Source organism: Pelodiscus sinensis, chromosome 7 (genome assembly GCF_049634645.1).
Source record: "Pelodiscus sinensis isolate JC-2024 chromosome 7, ASM4963464v1, whole genome shotgun sequence".
In the NCBI taxonomy this organism is placed as follows: Eukaryota; Metazoa; Chordata; order Testudines; family Trionychidae; genus Pelodiscus; species Pelodiscus sinensis.
The window spans coordinates 32,109,706-32,132,790 of NC_134717.1; the positions used below are offsets into that span (position 1 = coordinate 32,109,706).

A 23,085-nucleotide genomic window follows, 5' to 3' on the forward strand; every position below is an offset into this window, starting at 1 on the left:
TACATGTTATGGCAGTCATTGCAGGATATTTGTCAGGGCTAGCATTAAACTAGCTAGAAAGAAAGGATAACAGGAAAACAATACATTATAAGCAAGGGGAGGACCAAGAACTGGATAGACCCATTATTCAATGGGGAGAGAAAAAATATACAGAAGATATGGAAAACGACTTTCCGTTTTCACCAAAAAGTTTAGTAGCAATTGGACATCTCTCAATGAATGAGAATGAAAATAAGGTAGGCTGAGAGGCAAAAAACAGAGAAAGAACAAGTTAAAATTACTTACACAGGTTAGCTGTCTTGAAGTCTGCAGGGTCTGATGAAATACCTTGTAGGATACTCAAGAAGCTGACTGAGGAGATATCTGAGCCATTAGTGATTATCTTCTAAAGAGTCACAGAACATGGAAGAGATTCCAAAGGACTGAAAATGACAAATATAGCACCAATCCATAAAGGAGGGAATAAGGGCAACCTTAGGAACTACAGACCTGTCATCTTAACTTCAGTATTAGGAAAGGCAATGGAGCAATCCATTGACAAACACCTAGAAGATAAGGTGATAACAGTCAGCATGGATTTGTAAGAACAAGTTGTCAAAACAATTTACCAGCTTTCTTTGTGGTTAGGGGGAAGCACTAGATGTGGTATATCTTGACTTAAGACTTTTGATGCTGTCTTGTATTTTTTTTTAAATTAACAACCTAGGGAAATATAACCTAGATAGGGCTACTATAAGATGGGTGCATAACTGGTTGTAAGATCATTCTTAGGGAGTAGTTATCACTGGTACACAGGCTGGAAAGGCATAACCAATGGGATCATGCAATGATCAATTCTAGGTCTGGTGCTATTCACTACCTTCATCAATGATTTACATAATGGCAGAGAGCGAGAGTACACAGTCTGCTGACAATACAGTACCAAGCTGGGACTGGTTGAAAACCCATTGGAGGATAGAATTAAAATGCTACATAATATGGTCATACTAAAGAAATGGTCTGAAATCCACAAGCCTTACTGAATTTCATAATACTCCACTTCAAAGGGAGCAATCAGTTGCACACATACAAAATGTTAAATGCCTGCCTAGGAACGAGTACAGAAGAAAGACCTGGCAGTTATAGTGGCTCATAACCTAAATATCAGTCAATGCAAAACTGCTGCAAAAACAAACATCATTCTGAGATGAATTAGCAAGAATGTTGTAAGACAGACATGAGAAGTAACTTTCACTCTACTCCAGTTGAAGCCTAATCAGTGCGGAGTATTGCTTCCAGTTCTGGGCACCATATTTCAGGGAAGATGTGGAGAAACTGGACAAAATCCAGAGAAGAGCAACAAAAATGATTCTGAGGCAAGACCTAAAAACCCAATTTTATTCAGTCTGAAAGACTGAAAGGGGACATAATATTGTATGTACTTAATAATGGTTGTTACAAGGAAGAGGGAGAAAAATTCTCAACTTTGAGTTTAGGACAAGAGCAGGTTAGACAACACAGGCATTTGTCTAGTACCTAGTCTTGCCTTAAGTGCAAGGGACAGAACTAGAAGACCTTTTGAGGTCCCTTCTAGTCCAGGAGTGTTGTGTTTTGTATTAAAAATTTTTGTTTTATAAACCCATTTTTGTTGTGTTGTGTGCAGAGCAACATTTGTGGACAACAAAATGGAACACCAAACAATGAATGTACAGCTGTCTCTGCTACCACACTTTGTTACATGAATTCTGTGGCTGAGACTAGGTTTCCAGCAGTTGTAAATAAGAAATCTTATAGTTAGAATCCATTTTTGTTGCAGTTTCCATGTTAAGACTCAGTGTGGACTTCTGTATCCCTGGCCTGATAGAATGAATTTGACACTTCATAAATTCCTCACTAAACTTAAATTTATAGTTCATAATATAAAACTGGAGCACAACAGGCAGATGGGTACCTTTATGAACACATTGGAAGTCTTTCTAGATTGTAGAGGGTGCAACAGACCCTACTATAACTTTGTCTATGAAGGGTGCTTGGTACTCAAAAATTATTACATCCTGCTGATGAATATTTTTTCCTAAAGAGCTATGTTAAAGTTGGTACTGAGAATAACTTTAGGCTAAGATGGCTGTTAATTACCCTCTTTCCTCAATTAGCATCATACTTGATTCTAAATTCTGCCTCAGATCTTCTTACACATGAGGTACTGAGCAACTCTGCTTAGTTGGCTGAAGTTATGAGCTGCAAGCCTTATTTGGTGTTGCATGACTATGCTTAGCACCTTGTAGGATCAAGAACCAAATGCTCAAGCTTGATACTTTAACAAGGCAATGGAGAAGAAAAACATAGGTATGATCACCTTTTATAATTATTAATTTGTATCCACACTATTGCCTCCCATTCCTCAAACTACCAGATGAAGAGTAAGGTCTCAAATTTATATCTAGAATAAAAGTGTATTATTGAGGGATGCCACATCTTTTAATTAAAGCTGTGTTCTTTATAATAAAATAAATCTGACTGACAAGCAACAAAATGCCACCTCACTGCTCTAAGAGCTAAGAAAAATGCTTATTAAAGTGAGAAATAAGAAATATTTACTATATTTTAATCAGTTAACTTGTTTTCTACAAGTCCCATTGAAGTTCATTACATCATTAGATCTGCTTGATGTCAAAATCCCAAATGTTAACTAATAGATTTAGCATAACTATTTTGAAAACAAGTGTTCTATTTAAACACATACATCAAAATGTTCTCGTGCAGATGTTCATTTGCTCACCTTTCTTTCCATGAGGTTCACGCACCCTCTAACTAATAACAGAATATCAAACTCCTATAGCCTCAGAATCTGAATGAGATAGGTAATGCTAAACAAATCCAGAAAAGTAAAGTACTGTTTTGAAGGCTCAACTGATATTTAATCTTCATACTACTACCTTTCACAGATCAGGCCCTCTGCTTCTGCAGTTCCCACTATTCTACCTGTAGCCAAAGGTGTTTCTCTGCTCTCATCCAAGTAACAGGATCCCAAATATAAGAGTCTTAGCTCAAATTAAGGCTGGCATGATAGAGTTTTGAAAATATTGAGAACCCCTTTGAAAGACTTCTATTTGGACTAATCGTAGGACAGGTTAGATTAAGCAGAAACTCATTAAGAGCTCAAAAAGGGAGGATAACAGCAGTACCAATAAAACAGTCAGCAGATACTAATCTACTAACCTGCTCATTCAAGAGTGAAAGAGCCAGAGAATACTTTCAAGAAACCAGATTTAAGAGTAATAGGAATCCCAGATGTTTCAGAAGGAACAAATGACATCAAATTCTTATAGGATTTACTAATGAACGCAGAGTCCTCTTCTAGTGACACTGAGATTATGTATATGTTTTTGTGCCCAAGTTTTGAGAAAGACATAAAACTAATGGAAGCTGAAGCCAGACAAATTCAGATTAATCACTTTAGTGGTCAAATGTGTGCATAATCACTGAACAGACTGGCAAGTGAAATTTAGATGCTTTTCTTCTTAGTTTTAAATCAAGACTGGATGGCTTTTGGAAAGATAAACTCTAACTAAACATGTTATTGGGGTCAATAGAAAGGTAACAAATGAAATTAATGGCTTGTGATATACAGGAGGTCAAAGTAGATTATCCAATTGCCCCTTCTGTAGTTAAATTGCATGAATCTGTGGCTGAGAACAGATTTGAAATTATTATGGTTCATTGATAAAGAAAATGACCTTCCACATGCTTTCAAATGGGACAGGACCTCACCAAATTATCTGCCTTGCTCTATTTTCTCATTACTGCCAATACAAGCTTTAAAAACAGTGTATTGACTCTGTCAAAGTAGGCTCACTACTGGAACAGTATAAATTTAAACCAACAAATGGTCTGGTAGCACTTTATAGACTAACAAAACATGTAGAAGGTATCCTGAGCTTTTGTGCATACAGCCCACTTCTACAGTGTTCAACTACTATAAGCAATACCATGCTTACCCCTAGCAGGTCACAGCACAAGAATATAGTGGGCAGCTGCCCCACAGTCAGCACAACGGACTACTATAGTAGATTACCTTGCAGCTGTCCTTGGAGCCACCCACAATCAAAAGGAAGCAAAGATAACTCAGGGCAATATGGCATAAGAGCTTTTTTCCAAAACCCCAGTCACTGTTGTGAACTCATTGCATATAGAGAATATTAGTAATTCTCAATTACATTAAACATTATATACCTGAACTTGTACATAGACCCCATTTACTGTTAGTCATGGGAAGGATTTTTAAAATAAATATTGAGAAGCCACCTATTCAGAGCACTTGCTGATTTAGGTGACCAGCAAATGGGTTCCAAATTAAGTTATATCAGTATAAAACCCATGTCCTTCAGTGATTAGTAATTAATGTGAAATGAAAAGCTTCAGAGGATAGCTGAGTTAGGCTACACAGGATAAACTTAAAAAAACCAACAACAAATAGTCTGGTAGCACTTTAAAGATTAACAAAAAATGTAGATGGTATTATGCGCTTTTGTGGGCACAACCCACTTCTTCAGAACCTTCTTAAATGTGAAATGAGTTGGTGGTTTAATTTCACAATCAGTCATTGCAAAGTATCCAACAAAAGCACAGCTGAAAACCTTATCAACAGTGTACGCAAAGCGGTCAAAGACTAAGTAGAATGGGACACCTAAAGGCGATTCCCTCAGATCAAAGTTGTAGGGAAGCCTGTTTTGTCATTTCCCTTTCTGTAACTAATCTGTAGTAAGACAGAACTTCAGTCTACAATGCTATCTTGTTGCTAGACCCAAGATGGCTACATTCACTGCCAATATTTTTTTAAATCACGTATTAAATGTAAGATTAGAAGGCTGTGAGCAGGCACCATCCTTATCACATACTTTTTTTTCCATGTTACCAGCACCATAATAGATAGATCAAGATTAAAATTACCATAGAGCACAGCATAATTTACATATATACCATAAGTAACTCTGAAACTGAAGTCTAGTTTATTTTGTAGACCAGCAACAACTCATCACATAAGCTGCACTCACATAACAATCCTTCAATTTACTTCACATATGTTGAACTAATTTAGTAGTCAATTGTCTGTATTGTATTTTGTTTAGGACCTATAATACTGCAGTGATACACACTACAGATATTATTTCTTTAGCAGGTGCTATTTCCTTAGTAACTAAGGTATCGGCCTTTTCTACTAAAGGGTTACTCTCTAATAGGAACATTTTGCACAGCATACCTTTCTCAGGTTGCCCCTTTAAATTTTTAAGAGTCAAAGCAGCTGTCCTTCTAAAGTAGCCATTTTGTAACTTGTTGCTGCAGCTCCTAGTCTTCCAGGCAAGAAGTATGCTTAACTATTATATTGGATTCTGTCATGGCTAAGTAAATTCCCCTTCCAATAGATCTATAGACTGCAATTATTTCGCCAGACCTACTTATATAGCATATAGTGACAACCGTCAGTTACTATGAACAGCATCTCACCTACAGTCTGATGGGGGAAGAGGAGGCAGAGCCAGAAAAAGGCTGGGATTCACACTTACCCAAAGAAGCATGATGGACTCTCAGATGGTATTTTATTAGTCCCCTCACCCACCCTGAGCAACTAGTAGAAGTGGTCTGGGGCAAACTTCACCACTACAGTAGGAACTTTTTGGAATTTGCACGTTATCAATGCATTTCCCGTCCTCTCGCCTCACCTTTCCAGCGAGGCAGGCGAGCCTGACAGTCACCAGCCTTGGGCAGGGCTGCAGCCTGCTGACTCCCGTGTAAATCCTCACCACTGCAGGTACTTCTGCTTACTAGGCCCCAGGGCATGGAAAACGATTTTACTCCAGCCAGTTACCGTCCTCTCAGCAGCTCCACTCCCTTCCCCTCTCCCGCCCAGTGACCTCTCTGCGCCCAGGGCTTTCCCTCTTCCCCTGGTGACCTATAATGATTCCCTCTCGCCTTCCGCCGCACACACCCGCGCCTCAAGGAACTGCAGCTCCGAGTCCTTCCACTCAGCCCCATCACAGCATCGGTAACCATAACAACCTCAAGTAGGTCTCTCATTGGTTGGTTTAATATGCGGCAGCGACCAATAAGATGCGGCCCTGAGCAGGGCTCTTCCAATAGCATGGTGGCACAAGGCAGGCCGCTGTGCTGACGTCCGTGGTGGAGGGCGGGACTAGGGAGACTAGGGTGAAGGGGGTCTGGACTCAGCAGCGGCAACAGCATGGAGACCCCGGGGTAGGGCCCGGCCCGGCGGGGAGGCTGCAGCTGAGGCTTCTCCGCGCCTACAGCCCCTACCAGCGGCGTCAGCTGTGCGGTGAGTGAGGCTCCGGGGGCATGGGAGGTCTGGGGGGCGCTCTGGAGGGTGGGGGTACCCTGTGGCGGGGACCCGGCTCCGGATCAGAGGGGCGCCGTGCCAGGAGGCGCATACTCCAGCTGTAGGGAGGCGAGGAAAGTGGTTGAGTCTCCTTGAGAGGGTTGTGGTTCCCTGTCTGTCCCTTCGCCCCCAGACCTTTTTCCCTTGGCTTTTCGCCCCAACATCTGTTTAGCCGCCCCCCCCCCCCCCCTTGGCCATCTCTAGCCTCTCCTCCCTTGGCCCGTCTGTGCCCTATGCCCTCCCCCAGCCCCCTACCCCCCGCCGCACTAGTCTCGCCTCCCTCCCAAGCCTTTCTCATTGCCTCCCACCCCCGGTCTGATTCCCCTTCCCGCCTTTGGCCTGACTCCTCTCCCAAAACGCTCCCCTAACGTCCTCTCGGTTCTAACCTCTGCCGCCCAGACCCCTTTTCCCCGCGCCGCCCAAGCTCGTGTTTCCCTTCAGCTTTCCGTTTCCCTGTAAAACTGGCTTTGCTCGGCCTTAGGCTGAATGTACGCAGTCAGTTTCCTGTAGCCCCTTCCCTGGGCTGGGCTTCCAGGTGTTAGGCCCCGGAACTGCCCCTCTGCGGTCACCGAGCCTGCATGTTCGAGGAGTGCGGCGCTTGCGGCGTGGAGCGCAGAGAGGCAGGTGTGAGGCTTTTACAGTGTGTGGGGCGGGGGAGGGAAGCGAGGGGGGACACACGCTGTTTGTTCCTGGGGCTTTAGATTGTGCTGGAATGTTAGGAATGCGCCAGGGGAAGCGCGCACACAACCCGCTGCAACAGATCGCTCCTTGCCCGGCTCTCCTCCAATAGTCAAAGGTCACCAGAGCAATCTACCCGGGAGCTAGCGAACCTCTCTGTGTCTCCATGCTGCAGAGGGGGCAGGAGCGGTCTCTGCTTGCCTTCGGCATGGCATTGCACAGGTTCAGGTTAGATTCTCGCTGCATTTCTCCGCGATGAGATCAGTTCGAAGGTTGCTTGTTCCTCACCGCACCCGAGTTCAGGAAGGCTGGATATTCATTTCCTCCCAGCTACCACGGGCCTTTGATTTCTGTGCCAAATTTTGCAGAAACATTTGTGCAATTAGTGTTATTGTTTGGTTTATGTCCTTAAGCCGAGCTGCAGAAGCTTGATGGTGATAGCAGTGGGGGCGGGCGGGTAGGAGGAGAGGAAAAATGTTCGTCGTGTGTGGTGATGCCGCAACACGTTTTGCTATATGTTTTTGTTAATACTTGTGAACGACGATCTAATCTGCAAAATGTTTCTGTGCATGGATCCTTCTTCTTTAACATGAACTACAGCTTGTTATCTTACTGAGCTGCATTTATACCCTCATAATGCGTAATGAAAAGGAACAGAGAGGCAGTGTTTTGCCAGAGATGGGACAGATAGGAACTGTCTGGTACTGTTAAATTACAGGGCGTGTCAATTACCATCTGAAACAACACAGAAACGCAGCAGGAGGCAGCAGTCGCCACCACGTCTTTCCCCAGATTTACATTGTTAGCACCAGGGCAATTTTCATTGAGCTGTTCAAACTGTCATAGCCATTTAAGTTGATATTTGTGAGAAGTGATTTGAGAGAGAAAAAAGGGATTTAGAAAACAGTTGTCCAGTTGTAGATAAAATAATAGAATACTAGTACTGTTTCTCTGAGCACAGTTTAGTGGTGGTTGTTTCCTGTCTAACTTTTGCTTTCTCTGTCAGGCTGAAGAAAATAATTAGGCAGCGCTTAGCTAAAGAAACTGTAGTAGCCACTAAGCAAGTCCAAGCACTATCATGCAAACTATTGCCTTGACAAACATTGTTTGGGACAGGTTTGTTAATAGGGCCATATGATCAGGCTATCAAGCGGTACTGTTATCTGTTTGTCAGTATTTTTAAGCTAAGAAAAAAGCATTGTACATATTCCTCTTTGGGACTATTATATTGAACTGCCTTGTGTCCACACGCTGCTAGGTGATCTGCAGTCACTGATGATATATGCTGAATACAATTTAAAAATTAGGTATGTTTTTGACATAACTAAATTTCAGATTGCACACCAGTACCCAAATCTTGAAGAAAGCTATCTAAGCCCTGAAATCCTCTACTGCCCTTGATAGCAAGCACAGCTACAGGAAAGCTGTTAACTAGGCAGCCTCTTTGCTTGATCAATAAGCAACAGAAATAGAAGATAAGTGACAAATATATTTAAAATAAGGGTTGCTGAGTGACAGTAATGCAGCTGTTTCATAGAAGATGGATTGAGTTTACTAACTTGTCAGTGCATGAACATTTTGCTACTATCACACAAAAAATAAGTATTAGATGAAGTGGGTCTTTGCCAACGAAAGCTTAATCTGTTAGTCTTTGAGGTGCCACAGGGCTCCTTGTCGCTTTTACAAAAAACAAGGAAATTGGGAGACATGATTTAGTAGCTGATATGTCCATTCAGTCTGGGGATGCTGGGAGGTACAGAATTGGAAGAGTGACATGGATTTTAAAATGCTTGGACTCTGGGGTGTTTTTGCAAAATCAAGATTGGATGCCTTTTGGGAAGATACACTTCAGATAAACACAAGTTATTGGGTCAATACAGAGGTAACTAGTGAAATTTGATGGCTTGTGATATACAGGAGGTCAAAGTAGATGAATGTTTAAGTTGGAAATCCTAAATTATGCACAGGAACATTGAATATATTCTCGTAGAACACTGATTTTTAAGAAGCCAACTCTGGTTTGATATGCAGATTTATACAATATCTTTAGTTGAAACGGATATGTATGTAGCTTAGGATAGATTAATCCTTGTTTAGTATTTTCTACATATCAATTTTACATAATAGCCCAAATGCACACGTGAATATAAAATTAAAAATTAAATTATCTGTTTAAAGCAGGGGTGGGGAACCTCAGGCCCTGGGGACAAGATGCAGCCCTCGGCTTGTCTGGATCCAGCCCCCGAGGCTCAGGGTCCCGCCCCCCAGCATTGGGGAGCCCGCACTGGTGCTCCAGCCCTCCTGCTGTGCCCCAGGGTCTGTAGCGCACAGTCTACTAGTCTGGGCACCCCTAGGCTCTGGTGTGAGAGGGGAATGTGAGGTGTGTGTTTCTCCTCAGTTGGGGGCTACAGTAAGGATCCCCCCCTCACTTCTCACTTGTGTGCATCCCCCTCCCTGACTGATTTTTTTTTTTTTTTTTGGTCGGTCAGTGACCCCCAACCCAAAAAAGGTTCCCCGCCCCTTGTTTAAAAGGTGGCTTCAAAGTAATAATATTTTGTAGCTAGCTTTTGATTCTGCTCATGGCTGTCAGTCATTTTATCAATCATTGGGCAAGATTTGGGAAGGGCGGGGAGAATGAAGCTTTCTTGACTAATGAAATGGGTAGACTGTACTTTTTTTTTTTTTTTTTTTTTTTTGGTCTTAGAAAACATTTAAATTTGCTGAATGTCTGATACCTCTGAAAATTAAAATATTGGAACATAATGTTTAATTTTAACTATTTTAAAATTAGGAAAAAAGGAAACTAAAATATCCAACTTTAAAAGTTCAATTAATACTGATTTAGTTGGGTTAAAATTGTACGTGTTGCCTGACCCTTGGAATGTGTTACTGAAACTATTTTGTGTACACGTAGATAGCATGACCAATATGCTGTGCATCTTCCAATCAAAGATTGAGGTGGGGGAAGAGCATGTCCTCTGATCTAATAAACAAGTCAAACTTTTAACAGAAAATGATAGGATGAGAGGGTTTTTGGTTTTATTCGTCCTTACAGTAGGAGTTTCATACTTAAATCAAACTGGTACACTTTTTCATGTGTTCATTTTTTTTAATTGTATCCTTTGGTATATATGGTTGTGACTATTTTCTTCCACTATTTGATCTGAGGAAGTGGGTCTGGCCCACGAAAGCTCATCATCTAATAAACCATCTTGTTAGTCTTTAAAGTGCTACATTGTCCTGCATTTTGCTTCAGCTACCCTAGATTAACACGGCTACATTTCTATCACTTTTTTAAGGACACTTGAATTTTGTTTTTGAGAAGACATCTTATACAGGGAGAGAATTCATTAAAGTTTTCTAATTACACATTGGAAATGTTACATATCTTGTGTGACTCTTTTTAAAGCATAGCATTTTCACTTACTGCTTTGCTTATGTATTTAAAAGGTAACAAAAAGTAATAAGATACAGTATTTTATGTAGCAGCTTCATGTGTTGGCAAAATACTGATTTTTTTTTTTTATGGAAGTTAATTTTTTTAAATAAAAATGGGATTTAATGTAACAATCAGTTTTCTGTTTTTACATTGCTACATTAGACAGTTATAACAATTTTGAGCATAACCATCTTTACATAACTTGTAAAACAGCTGGGTTCTATGTTTAATGTGTGGCCTATCAAGTAATAGGCATTAAAAAGAACTACATGCATTCTGTTATCTTTTGGAAGAAATAATAATGTATATATTCAGAACTAGATTCATATGTAAATGCTCTTTTGTTTCTTTTTAGTCAAAATCAAATGTTTCACCTGTTCTGTGATTAGGTGTTATGCACCACATAGTACAGTAAATTGTGACACAATGTTATTGTGACTTTCATGTGGATTATTTAAACACATTAATACTTCACCAGTTATTAAGAGATCACAGAATATAGGACTTTTTCTAATAGCATCTCAATAAAATAAATCTGTTATATTACTAAATACAGAAGAATCAATTTCTGAGGCATGTCTCTGATAGTCTGTAGCTACAAGAAGGAACACAGATAAGTCCAAGGAGACTAGTGATTATGGTAGAATTTATTGTTGTAGGTAGAATAAACACGTCAACGATCACTAACTTGGTTGCCAGGATATGCTTGTTAAATGTGCTGAGTGAACGAAACAACCAACAATTGACTGGAGTAGTAAGAGGGTCTGAGATTTTTGTTGGAAAAGGGTTCCGTGTTTAAGTTACTTACTACTCAGTATTTTGTGTTGTCCAAACAGCTCTCTCATTCTTCTTCCCCTGCTCCTTCCAATTTTAGTTTATATTTCTGCTGTATTTAACTTCAGTCTTACCAAAAAGTTGGACTTCCTTAACAACATAGATTTTAAACCTAGTAAAAATAGTGCAAACCGCTCTATTAGGTACAAATGAACTGGTTTAACCTTTTGTTTATCTTCATTTATGTTCAGGTTCAGAGTCTGTTTTTTGCTGTTTTTTTGTTTCTTCCTAAATTACCTGTACTCTCATGGCTCATACTCCTCAGATTTTGCAGATTGTTTCTTATTTTAATTATTTATTGACTGAAGCTAAACCAGTTCAAACCCACTCAAAGTGCACCTAATAGAGGGTCTGCAGTTGTTTAACTTCATCAATTTTAACATCATCTAGTTAAGTCAGTGCAATTGTATGTAAAGACATAGCCTTAGACTGCAAGATCTCTGGAGCCAGCCTATTATGTTCAGTGCGTGCTACAGCTCATTCTCTTTATTTATTTATTTATTTATTTTTATTTATTTTGTGTGTGGCCTGTAATGACTAATAGTCTAAATTCAAGTAGTAAGGGCACACAGGAAACGTATGTGATGATTAAACATTTAAACATGGAGAATCAGAGATGGAGTAAATTGATTACTTTAAAGGAATGCTTTGCATTTTTAAGTAAACTTGTATCCCAACTGTATTAATGGGACTTCACATAACAAGCTTGTTAAAATGTGTTCAGCAGGCTGCCAACCCTAACAGGATAAATGTCTAGTAGGAAATTTTAACTGCTTCAATGCCACTTTAAATAATAATTTCTTGGCAATGTATTTCAATTCTGCTTCCAATCTTTTTTCAAAGCTTGTGATAGATGGAGTCATTTAGTACATTTTGACATGCTTTCCTACTTGAGATTTCTGAAAGTAGAAGTCTGTATTGCAGATTTTGAATATTTGAAGAAAGTCCTTCACCCTTGAAATTCCAAATTGTTAGAGCAGGTCTGGGGAACTTTTTTTTTTTTTTTTAATCCAGGGCTGCTAACCCACAGAAAAATCAGTTGGGGGCCACATGCAAGAAGTGTTTAAACAAAAAAACAAACCCAAACCCTCAGTGTCATGGTGCCTGATGGAGAAGGAAAGACACTTCCCACATTCCCCTCACACACGAGAGCTACGGGGGCCTAAGCTAGTAGATTTTGTGTGCTCCAGCCCCATGGGGGAGAGGGTTAGAGCACCATGGCAGGCTCCCCCCAATGCTGGGGGTGAACCCCAAGTCTCGGAAGCTGGATCCAACCCTGTGCTAGAGAGTACTACACCAAATTGCTTTTTTACCAACGAGTTTTTGTGCTCTACCATCTTTAGATTTATCCTTGTATAAGATTTTAAACTCAAAAGATAGCAGTGGCATGTTCAAATATAAACAAGTTGATCATTTACACATCACCAAATGAAGTTAGCTCAAAATATTTACAGAGCATCCCTGCTATAAGTTGCCCCAGCATACATCCATTCCACATTAAAGTTGTTGACGCTTGTAGGAACTGATGCATTATAAGTCCTCCCATTCCCTGCACTTAAGTTGCACACAAAAAAAAAAAACCCAAATAATTTGCACAGATGGAAGTTCAGCTGCTGGAGAAAACTTTTTTCCCCTTTAAGTTGTTTCACTGTAAGTCCAAATTTTTTGGAACATATCTTGGACTTACAGTGAGGGCAGCCTGTATTTTAAAAAGGAACTCTCTAACTTGCAATTATTTTGTTTACAAGAGTTATGTAAAACCTGAATCAAAACACTTTGGTGGTTTTTCTGTTCTAAAAGGCACTCCTGAGAGGAAGGGGGGGCGGAGAGGAAGATTAGAGTGTCAAACTGATATTACAGTATATTTTTTAGGTATGTTAATTACTACATAGGCATAATATAGATTCTATGAAATCCTTTAAACGCATCTTTCAATTTTAGAAGTATAATATAAAAATGCTTCAAGTGGAGTATTTGTGCTCATGTTTAAAACCCAAGTTGTGCACATTACGGGGATCAGATAATTGCCATTTTATCTGGATTAGTCATGTTTCTTGTGATGCTCTGAACAGAAAACATAACCCTATGGGCAGGGCTTGAGAAATCAGTGTATCTACTCGCCCGTGGTGAGTAGATTTCAGCAGGTCACCCTGGTCACTGGCGTCTCGCGCATGTGCAATGCGGGTCTGGCACATGTGCAGTCTGAGGTTGGCGAGTAGATTTCGCCTTGGTTTGTTAAGCCCTGCTTATGGGTATTTTGATCTAGTCAAATGGGAAGGAGACTGTTCTCTACCTCATGTGGGGAGGGAGGATCAGAACAGATGAAATGTGACTCTGGTAGCCCTCTTCAGTGTCTATTCTGCACTGTGCAAGCAAAGGTTTCTTTGTGTGTGTGTGTGTGTGTGTGTGTGATGAAATAATCCTTTGCAAAAGGCTTGCATCTGAAAAATTATTTATTATTATTATTATTATTATTTTTTTAGTAGTTTTCTTTTTTCCCCGGAAGAAGAGAGAGGAAATCTTTACAGATACCTTTTTGTGAATAATTGAAGACTCACCTAAATTAGCAGTAGATGACAAGCATTTTATCAATAATTGAGGACCTCAACAACAGGTTGGACATGCTTGCTCTGGCAGTGATCACATGACTTCAGGCTCTAGGTGGCAGGACTCCACTCCTAGTTGGAGATACAATCCCTTTCCAAGTCTGGCCTGCCAGGCCTGTTGGCTTGTGGTGTCTCCCTGCCCAGAGCCTCTTTTCCCCCCCTTTGCTGGTCCCAGCTTCTCACCATATTCAGCTACAGACTATGTTGTTTTGCCAGCCTCCAGCTCCTAGCCTTGCTCCTCTGACCCCTTTGGCTCTGGTCACTGTAAGTCTGCCTCAGCGCAGCTTGCATTCCTTGGGCTGTATGTGTCTGGCTCTGTCACTGCAGGTCTGCTCCTCAGTACAGCCTGGACCCCTTGCTACTCTTCGTATCTCTCTTCCCCCTTTGACTCAGACCCAGAAAATCCCAGCACACATGGAGGATGGGACCTGGCCTCCTAATTCCCCCATTGGCCTGTCCAACCTGTCAGTCAGGCTGACCTGGAGTGTTGGTTTCTTTCCATTGTCCCTGGGGTCTGTCAGACTCAGGACCCTGATTTCTCATGGACCCTTCCCCTTTTGGTACTGGGAGCTGGCCAACCAAAAACTCCCACAGAGTTTTAGGGCTAACAATCCCCTTACATAAGGAATGTTTAGTTGTCTCTTTAGGCTCTGAATGGACAACTGGGTTCCTCCCTGCATGCACACTCTCACACTCACTCCATATGCTTTCATTTCTGAATAGAGTACTCCCTAACTGGCTACCATCCCAGGCAGGGTGGAGTGGGGGAGGAACTTCCTGTTTAATGAGCTTGTGCAGGGGCCAAGATTCTCTTCTTTAAGCTTCAAGTCCCTCTCATTACATGTCCTTAAGCCTGAAGCAAGTTTAAAGAAGGCAGTACTACTTAGCAAATTCTCTTTAACCCTTTGCTGCAATTATAGTCACGTCTAACCAATCTCAGTATTCTTAGGAGCGATGATTTCAGGACAGAAATTTTAGAGTATTTGAGCAGTGAACATTTTCCCCCTTGCTTAGTTCTCCTGCTAAAAATGGAAAATTAGGTGGGACTGAAACTAGCAATTCCTACCAGTTCAGTGCTGAAATGTAAGTATTGGCATGACTTACAACAGAAAAATATTTCTAAGACTCCTAGTATGGACTAGTTTATTCTTTCCCTTTCCAATATCTGATTATGCTCAGTATTACCATTTACTCATGAGTCAAGGCCTCAAAAAATGGTGACTGGCTTAAAAATGAAATTTGAAAACATTTATGTTGGGTTTTTATATATTTTTTCCATTGATGAGCTATTCATGTTTTAGTCAAACTTCTGTCTGTAAACAACCATGTTCCTCCTTGCATGCATTCTCACATACTCATTCTATGTGCTTTAATTTCTGAATAGAGTATTCCCTAATAGGCTACAATTCCAGCTAGGGTGGAGTGGGGGAAAATTAACATTCTCACTTAATCCCCTGACTCTTGGATCTGGAGAAACATCAAATGTTACAATAAAAGCACAAGAGTTCACAACTGGAGTACCCTTCTCACTTTCAATTAGCTGTTTTACCTAGACCGCTAATTCGAATGCTGGAAGATCAACAGCAGCAGCTTCAATCTTTCTCTGTAGTGTAGACATACAGTGAGCTATGAAACAGAGTGGTTTATCAGTATATCCCCATAGAAGTATGTTGAGGACTGTTTTCATTTACTTTTTTTTCCACTCTGAACAGGACCAAATTCCTTTCTCCCAAGTGTAATCTGAGATCTTCTATGCAGCCAGCAGCATTACAAGATTAAAACCAAGTTCAGCCTTCAGGAGAATCCTTGGTGAATGAGGTCCACTAGCAAAGTGATATAGAAATAGTTTTTAAAATCTTTTTACTTTTACTTCTTACAAAAGTGCAAGTGTTGGGACTTCCTGAGTCTTTAAAGATGCAAATTATAATCCAAGGTGCAAGGATTTCTGATTTTTTTTTTTTTTTTTTTTTAAATTTTGGTCTGTAATACTTCAGTACATCAGACATATCTAGGTGGTTTTGGCTTTAGATCCCCACTCTTTTTTTAAGTGGGGTTAAGCTATTTGAAGGTTGTCTCTTTGAAGAAGGGCTTCAAGCTTTACATCTGACTTGTCCACGCTACTTTCTGGGACAAAAACTTGTACAGTATTTACAGAAGTCTATTCCTATTCCCTTTTCCAACTTCCTGTATTGTCAGGTGTCTTCAAGGACCAACATTCTACCACAAGGAACAAAGGTTTTACTCTAACAAAATATATATATGATTATATTTGCCGTCCGTGTCTAGAATTCACAAGGCAAACTTATTAATTTAATGTGTATGACAGAAAAAGTTTCCACTTTCTACATGTAACTTCTACATTTCCTTGTTATGGGTGGGAGAAGGTTTCTGCAGTATTTTCCTTCCTTGCCTATCTATCACCTGTCCCAGCTAAACTTAAATTCAAAGTTTAAAGAGTATCCATCATAGCACCACATTAGGCAAAACTTAACAGTTTTCTATCTTAATATCTTGATTGAATAGTGAGGCTATCTATATGCTCATGTCATAAATGAGGTAGAGATGTTCTCCCTTGGAAACTTATAGGTGACCTGTTCTGTGGCAAACTTCCAATAGACACCCTCCTAGTGTGACTTTTAGAGAAGTTAGTGTCTTGAGTAGCAATGGACAGTCTTGGCTAGTGAGTAGGCTGTATGAATGGCCTGCCTTCATCTCAGTGGGCCTCAAGATTGTCGTAACCAATGAGCATGGACTCCTGAGAGAGGATAGTTTTACTAACTCTGCAGGATGTGCTGATTGCATCCAACTGAAGTGCTGCTCTGGTTCAGAGGAGATGCACATCTCTTACAGTCAATATTGAATGCAGTCAGCATGCATTTCGCTTCACATGCCCTTGCTTTATACGTGTGTTACTTTTTCCTACTGGCATTACTAAAAATGATGAGGATGAAAACCAGTAGAATCTGGTAGCCTTGTGCATGGGTGATGGTAAACAAAACGTCTCACAGGCCCCACACAGAACTCCAGTGGTCCCCATGTGGCTCAGGAACTGCAGGTTGCCCACCAAAATTCTTGAGCCTTCTTTATACTGCAGCAGAAACTTAATGCTGGCAGTTGATGTAGCAAAACTGGTGCTAACCAGCTTAGCCACTGGCAGACTTGGACATTTACACTTACTTATAAAAACATAATGTTTTCATTTCATTATACACAGAGAAACTGCTGAAACAAGATTTCCATAACTAATTGAAATTTACAAATGAACAAAATTAGAAAAATGCTGTTTGAAAACTTGAATATTTGGTATAAGGATATTTACTTTGTCTATTTTGACTGTTTTTAATAGCTTGATAGCCCTAATCAAATGATTAAAGTTAAATTGTGGTTAATTGCACTGTTAAACAATACCGTTTATTTAAATATTTTTGATGTTTTCTATATTTACAAATATATTGATTTCAACGCAGAATACTCTATTTTATATTTCAAATATTTGTACTAAAACAAAAGAAATAGTGTATTTTTCAGTTCAACTAGTGCAATTACTTTAGCATAGTCTTTTTATAATGGAAGTTGACTTTACAAATGTAGAATTGTGCATACAAATCTACATTCAAAAATAAAACAATATAACATTTTAGAGTCTTCAAGTCCTCTCAATCCTACTTCTTGTTTAGTCAGTTGCTGAAACAAACAAGTTTGGTTATGCTTCACAGGAGATAATGCTGCCTGCTTATTTACAATGCAATCTGAAAATGAGAACAGGAACTCTCGTGCTATTGTTGTAGCTGGTGTTGCAAGATACTTAAATGCCAAATGTGCTAAAAATTCATATGTCCCTTCATACTTCAACCACCATTCTGGAGCCCATGCCTCCATGCTGATGACCAGTTCTGCTCAACAATCTAAAACAGTGCTGACTGGTGCATATTCATTTTCATGTCTGAGTCAGATGCCACCAGCAGAAGGTTCATTTCCCTGCCCCCTGTTTTGGTGCTTCAGGTTCTGTAGTTTCTGCATCAGTGTTGCTTTAAAAAATTTCTGAAAGCATGTTCCCTGCATGATCCCTTGCAAGTTTTTGGAAGGCACTTCAGATTCCTAAACCTTGAGTCAGTGCTGTAGCTATCTTTAGAAATCTCACATTGGTACCATCTTTGCACTTTGTCAAATCTGTAATGAAAGTGTTTCTTAAAATGAGTATGTACTGGGTTATCATTCAAGACTGGTATAACATGAAATATATAGTATAATATGGGTAAAACTGATCAGGGGACATACAGTTCTTTCCCAAGTAGTTCAGTCTCAAATTTAATTAACACACTTTCATTTAAAAAAAAAAAAAAGTCATCAGCATAGAAGCATGCCCACTAGAATGGTGGTTGAAGCATGAAGGGGCATATGAATGTTTAGTATATGTAGCAGTAAATGTCTTGCAATGCCAGCTACAGAAGTGCCATGTGAACACCAGTTTACATTTTCAGGTGACATTGTAAAATAAGCAGGCAGCATTATTCCTAGTAAATACAAACAAAGTTGCTTGCCTTAGTGATTTGGTTGAACAATCAATAGGGCTGAGTTTACTGAATGGCTCTAAAGCAGGGCTACTCAACTTTTGAAGCCTCAAAGGCCAGTGATACTCGCAGCACATACCAAGTGTCGCAACTTAAGTATGGTTACATATACATGCAAATAGCTTCTTTCACATTGACCTGCATGAATACAAAGCACTTACCACAATGCTCTGGCATTCTCAGCACCTCCTCCCTTGAGGCTAAAAACACAGACACCCTGTACCCGTCTTTTTCCAACCAGCCTGTCCGCTTGCAACTTTCAGTGCTCACCTCTGGGAGACACCTTGCTATTGTGGAGCATGTTCCCAGTGGAGGGCATGTTCAATTGTTTTACAATGTGATTAGTCTACAGCTCTAATTTTGACATTTTGAATTTATTTTAATTGTGAGTATCTTTAACATTTTGAACCTCAATGGCTACTGTCCTAACAGAATTACTATCTGACCCACCAATTATTTCCTGTAACTGAAAATTTAAATAGAAATAAAAGAGCTAAAATGTATACATGATCTGTCAAATATGTGTGTGTATGCGTGCATATATATATATATATATATATATATATACGCTTACACACACCTATTTGACAGATCATGTATACATTTTAGCTCTTTTATTTCTATTTAAATTTTCACAGTTTTAGGAAATGGTGGGTCAGATAGTTATATTACTGTGTGTATGTGTACATACATACATACAAATTCAACTTAAGAACAAACCTATAGTCCCTATCTTGTATGTAACCTGAGGACTGCCTGTATGTATGTATGTAAGTCGGAACTGGCTCCAGATTCAGCTGCTGCCACTGAAACTGACCATGGGCTGACTACAGGAAGCCGGAGGCAGAGTTGCTCTGCCCCCAGCTTCCTGGAATCAGCCTGATCAATTTCAACAGCTGCTGAATCTGGAGCCTGGGATAGAACAGCTGGGGCGCTGCCCGGTAGGTTCCCACAGGACCAACCCGGCAGCACCCCAGCTGCTCTACCCGAGGCATCCGGGAGAAGCTTTTCTCACCCCGGAGGACACGGGTGGCAACCCGCCGCCCGTGAGCTCCGGGGCGTAAGTTGGGGACTGTGTGTGTGTGTGTGTGTGTGTGTGTGTGTGTGTGTGTGTGTGTGTGTGTGTGTGTGTGTGTGTGTGTGTGTGTGTATATATATACACACATACATACAGAGTTAAGGAAAATGTAATCATGCCATGCCTCTCAACTATAAACAATGTTTAGCATCATTTCAGAGACAATAGGTTTTTACTGTTATTTTTAAAATGAACAAATAGTGGTTGGCTATGCTTGTAGGTAAACCATAGTTCGTACTAATTCTACGGCTCTTACAGTAGATATTCATTGTTGGTAATGAGGAGTCCTGTGGACTCCCTTGTTGCTTTTGCAGATCCAGACTAACACGGCTACCCCTCTGATTATTGGTAATGGTTTCTCTTGTAGCGTAGAAAAGGTCTTGAGATGGAAATAGGGTGACCAGTTAGCAAGTGTGAACAATTGGGACAGGGGTATGGATTGTAATAGGCACCTACAAAGCCTCCAAATATCAGAATTATTATAAAATCAGGCCATCTGGTCAATGTTACCTCTAACTTTTTTTCCGTCCATGTGCAAAATACTTTATGTGCACTGAGGTGCATGTGGATGTGGAGCGTCAATAGAAACACATGCTGCTGGTTGTGGGCACTCTGCCAATCAGCTGGGCAGCACGTGAATCTCTCATGGATGACGGCCCAAGTGCTCAGCTTACAGGGAACGCTGCATCTGGTCACCCTAATATTAGAGCTTGCACTTCGTTCAGGGAAAAGGTGCACAATAACTAGTTAGGAATATTTACATAGTGTATTTTAGAGAGATGACAGAAACCTTCAGGGTATGTTGAATGGGGGGGGGGACTAAAAAAATCTTACAGCAGGTCCCTTTGCAGGAGGCCCACTTGTTCATAATTCAACAAAATGAAGTTGTTTTCTCCTTTCCTAACCTCAGTAAGGGCACTTTATAACAGACAAGTGGGGATATAACCTGAAGAGCCTCTAACATACAACAAAATTACTTCTTTCTTCAAGGAGATTAGCTCATCACTGTCTTGGAAAATTCACAAATTCTGTTTAGAGCATAAATGTCCAGAAGCTTGACCAAGGGTGTCTTTGTAAGTAACTGGGGTCCGTTTTAAGTGGTGTTCCCTTCCATTCCTCCCTGCCCCCTACTGATAGAAAAAGTGGCTAGGAAGATGGTCAATCTTTGCAAATCACAACTGCCTTATGCAGTTAATTGAATGTGGGTGTTCAAAATCAAACAGAACCTTCAAAACATAGTGAACCTAATGTATTAGGTTTCTTCAAACTCCTAGTTTCTACAGCTTCATTAGTAAACATGGACTTAATAATATATTCAGGGATTCTGGGCAAATTGCGGTTTTGGCTAAAACATTACTCTTATACAAGTTGAACCTCTCTTGTCCAGTAGCTTCAGGTCCTGACTAGTGACAAAATAGAATTTGCCAAACCATGGGAGATTAATATTGTAGTGAGTGGGTCTCTTTCTATTTTTATTTCAACAAGGGGAGTAAAGGGAACAACGTTTACAATGCTGCTTAATAATGTATGACTTGACTGACACATCCTATATACGCCTGTGCGTAGCTAAGGCATATCCTCTCTCTTCATAACAATGTGTTAATGTTACACAGGTTTATAAGTAGATAAAGCATTAAAAACATACTTATGCTTAGACGAATTACCAGCACTTCACTACTTTCTGATCTCTGAGAAGACATTTGAGTAATTTAGAGCTAAATAGCAGCACAGAACACTGAGCCAGTACTGGTAGCTCTAAACAAAATTTATGGGACCATGGGAAACTTGGCCACACCCATGATATGCGGACAATCAACTAACTAAAATCATGCCGGACCATGGAAGTTGCAGGACCAGAGAGCGCTGGACTACAGAGGTTCAACCTGTAGTGATTTCTTCCCACTTCTCCTCCTCTCCCCTCCCTAGTGAAACCCGGCTTCGAATTTCTTTCACTACAGCTTCTGGAAGGGAACTTAATTATTTCTCACTTAGTTATCTGATTGCTTTTCAATGGGGCAACTTGGGGACCAAGGATTAGGGATGTTAAATTTCGATGAATTAATTTCGATTTCCATCAGCTATTCGATTAGTCGATAAGAACTTCCTCATTCCTCCTTTGAAATGTACAAGAGCCCCAACAGGGGCTCTTGTGCATTTCAAAGTTGGAGTGTGGCGTGGAGCCCAGGCCCAGTGGGGGAGTCCCGTTGACCGTGGGCTCCATGCAGGCGCTTCAGCTTTGAAATACACAAGAGCCCACGTTGGGGACATCTGTAATGTCAAAGCTGCCACACTGAGTGGAGCCTGGGGCAAGTGGGGACTTCTTGTACACGGAGTCTCCTCCCACGGAGCTGGAGCTGGGGGGAACCGGCTTTTAAGCCAGCTCCCTCCAGTACTCCCTCCTCATACCTCCCCTCCTTACTGTCTTTGTGATAGTGGCAGCAAGGGAGGGGCAACTAGTCAATTACTGTATTGACTATCAAATAAGCTTTTGCTTATCTGGTAATCGATTAGTCGCTGAGGATGTTCTAATGGAGTACAAAAGCCCTCAAAGTTACTTAAAAAAATTGCAGTGCCATGCTGTTTTGGACTCTAGATTATTATTTTGACTTAATTTCAGTGTCACATATTCCAAAACCACAGAAAAAGTAGTCTGCAGTTGATCCTTCATCTCTCTTTTCTCTCATGAGCTCTGACATTGAGAGAGCTTCTCCCATGGACATAATCCTCCTACCTGAGAGGTGGTAGCTAACTACACCAAAGGGATAGGTTTCTTCTGTTGATGTGGAGCATCTTAATTAAAATGCTACACCAGCACAACTGCATGCCACAATTTGCTGATGCATTTCAAGTATAGACCTGCCCTCAAGTTATGTGTTTTTGCTTTTTCTCTTAGATCAGTGGTTCTCAAACTTTTTGGTCTGTGGACCACCTTGCTCAATGCAAACTTTTCCGTGGACCATGAGTTGCTATTGGAAACTCAGAGTTGATTACATAATTACACCCAAGTCATTTTGCTAGAGCTGCAGCTAAGAAGAAGGGTTTAATTTAAGCTATTAAACAGATTAAGAGTTTTAACTTTCTCATGTTAGTTTTCAAACTTCATTTTGAACCACAAAAGGCTTCAATGTTTTCTTTATGGCAGGGGTGGGGAACCTTTTTTGGATTGGGGGCCAAAGAGAAATCAGTTGGGGACCACACAAGTAAGAAGTTAAAAAAACTCCTCCAAAGCTCCCCAGCTATCATTGATGTGGCCCCAACTGAGACACCTCACTCCTCTGGTGCCCCAGCCACATAGGGTAAGGGGAAGGAATGGAGAGGACTGAGATTCAGGGCTTCCCATAGCCCAGATTTAGTTTCCTAGGATTCTGGCATTGGCGGATTTTGTGGACCCCCTTAGGTTCTGGGGTGGGTTAAAAATGAGGGGTTCAGTATACAGGACAGAGCTGCCAGAAGATGGGATGGCAGTGCTGGATCTGGGTGGGAGGTAGGGTGCAGAAGCAGGCTGGGAG

The 23,085-nt window shown here is 40.7% G+C and overlaps 2 protein-coding genes across 11 annotated transcripts in view; one reads left to right on the plus strand and one right to left on the minus strand.

Annotated features, from left to right (window-relative positions):
• CCDC148 (coiled-coil domain containing 148) overlaps positions 1–6,015 on the minus strand; it is a 137,502-nt gene extending 131,487 nt beyond the window's left edge. Inside the window, exon 1 of one of the 3 annotated variants that reach the window (XM_025186537.2) lies at positions 5,966–6,015. Coding sequence is in view for 1 of the 3 variants with exons in the window: in XM_006126840.4 (XP_006126902.2) it covers positions 5,700–5,817 (118 nt within the window). In the remaining 2 variants the exon portion in view is untranslated. The other 2 variants (XM_075933433.1, XM_006126840.4) reach the window with 2 other exon arrangements.
• A 122-nt stretch (positions 6,016–6,137) lies between these two features.
• The window catches only part of PKP4 (plakophilin 4), a 243,491-nt gene continuing 226,543 nt past the window's right edge, over positions 6,138–23,085 (plus strand). For 2 of the 8 annotated variants that reach the window (XM_075933441.1, XM_075933442.1), the window contains exon 1: positions 6,144–6,310. The gene's annotated coding sequence lies outside the window, so the exon portion shown is untranslated. Of the gene's footprint in view, positions 6,311–7,132; positions 7,277–23,085 lie in introns of those variants that run through there. The other 6 variants (XM_075933439.1, XM_075933435.1, XM_075933437.1 and 3 more) reach the window with 6 other exon arrangements.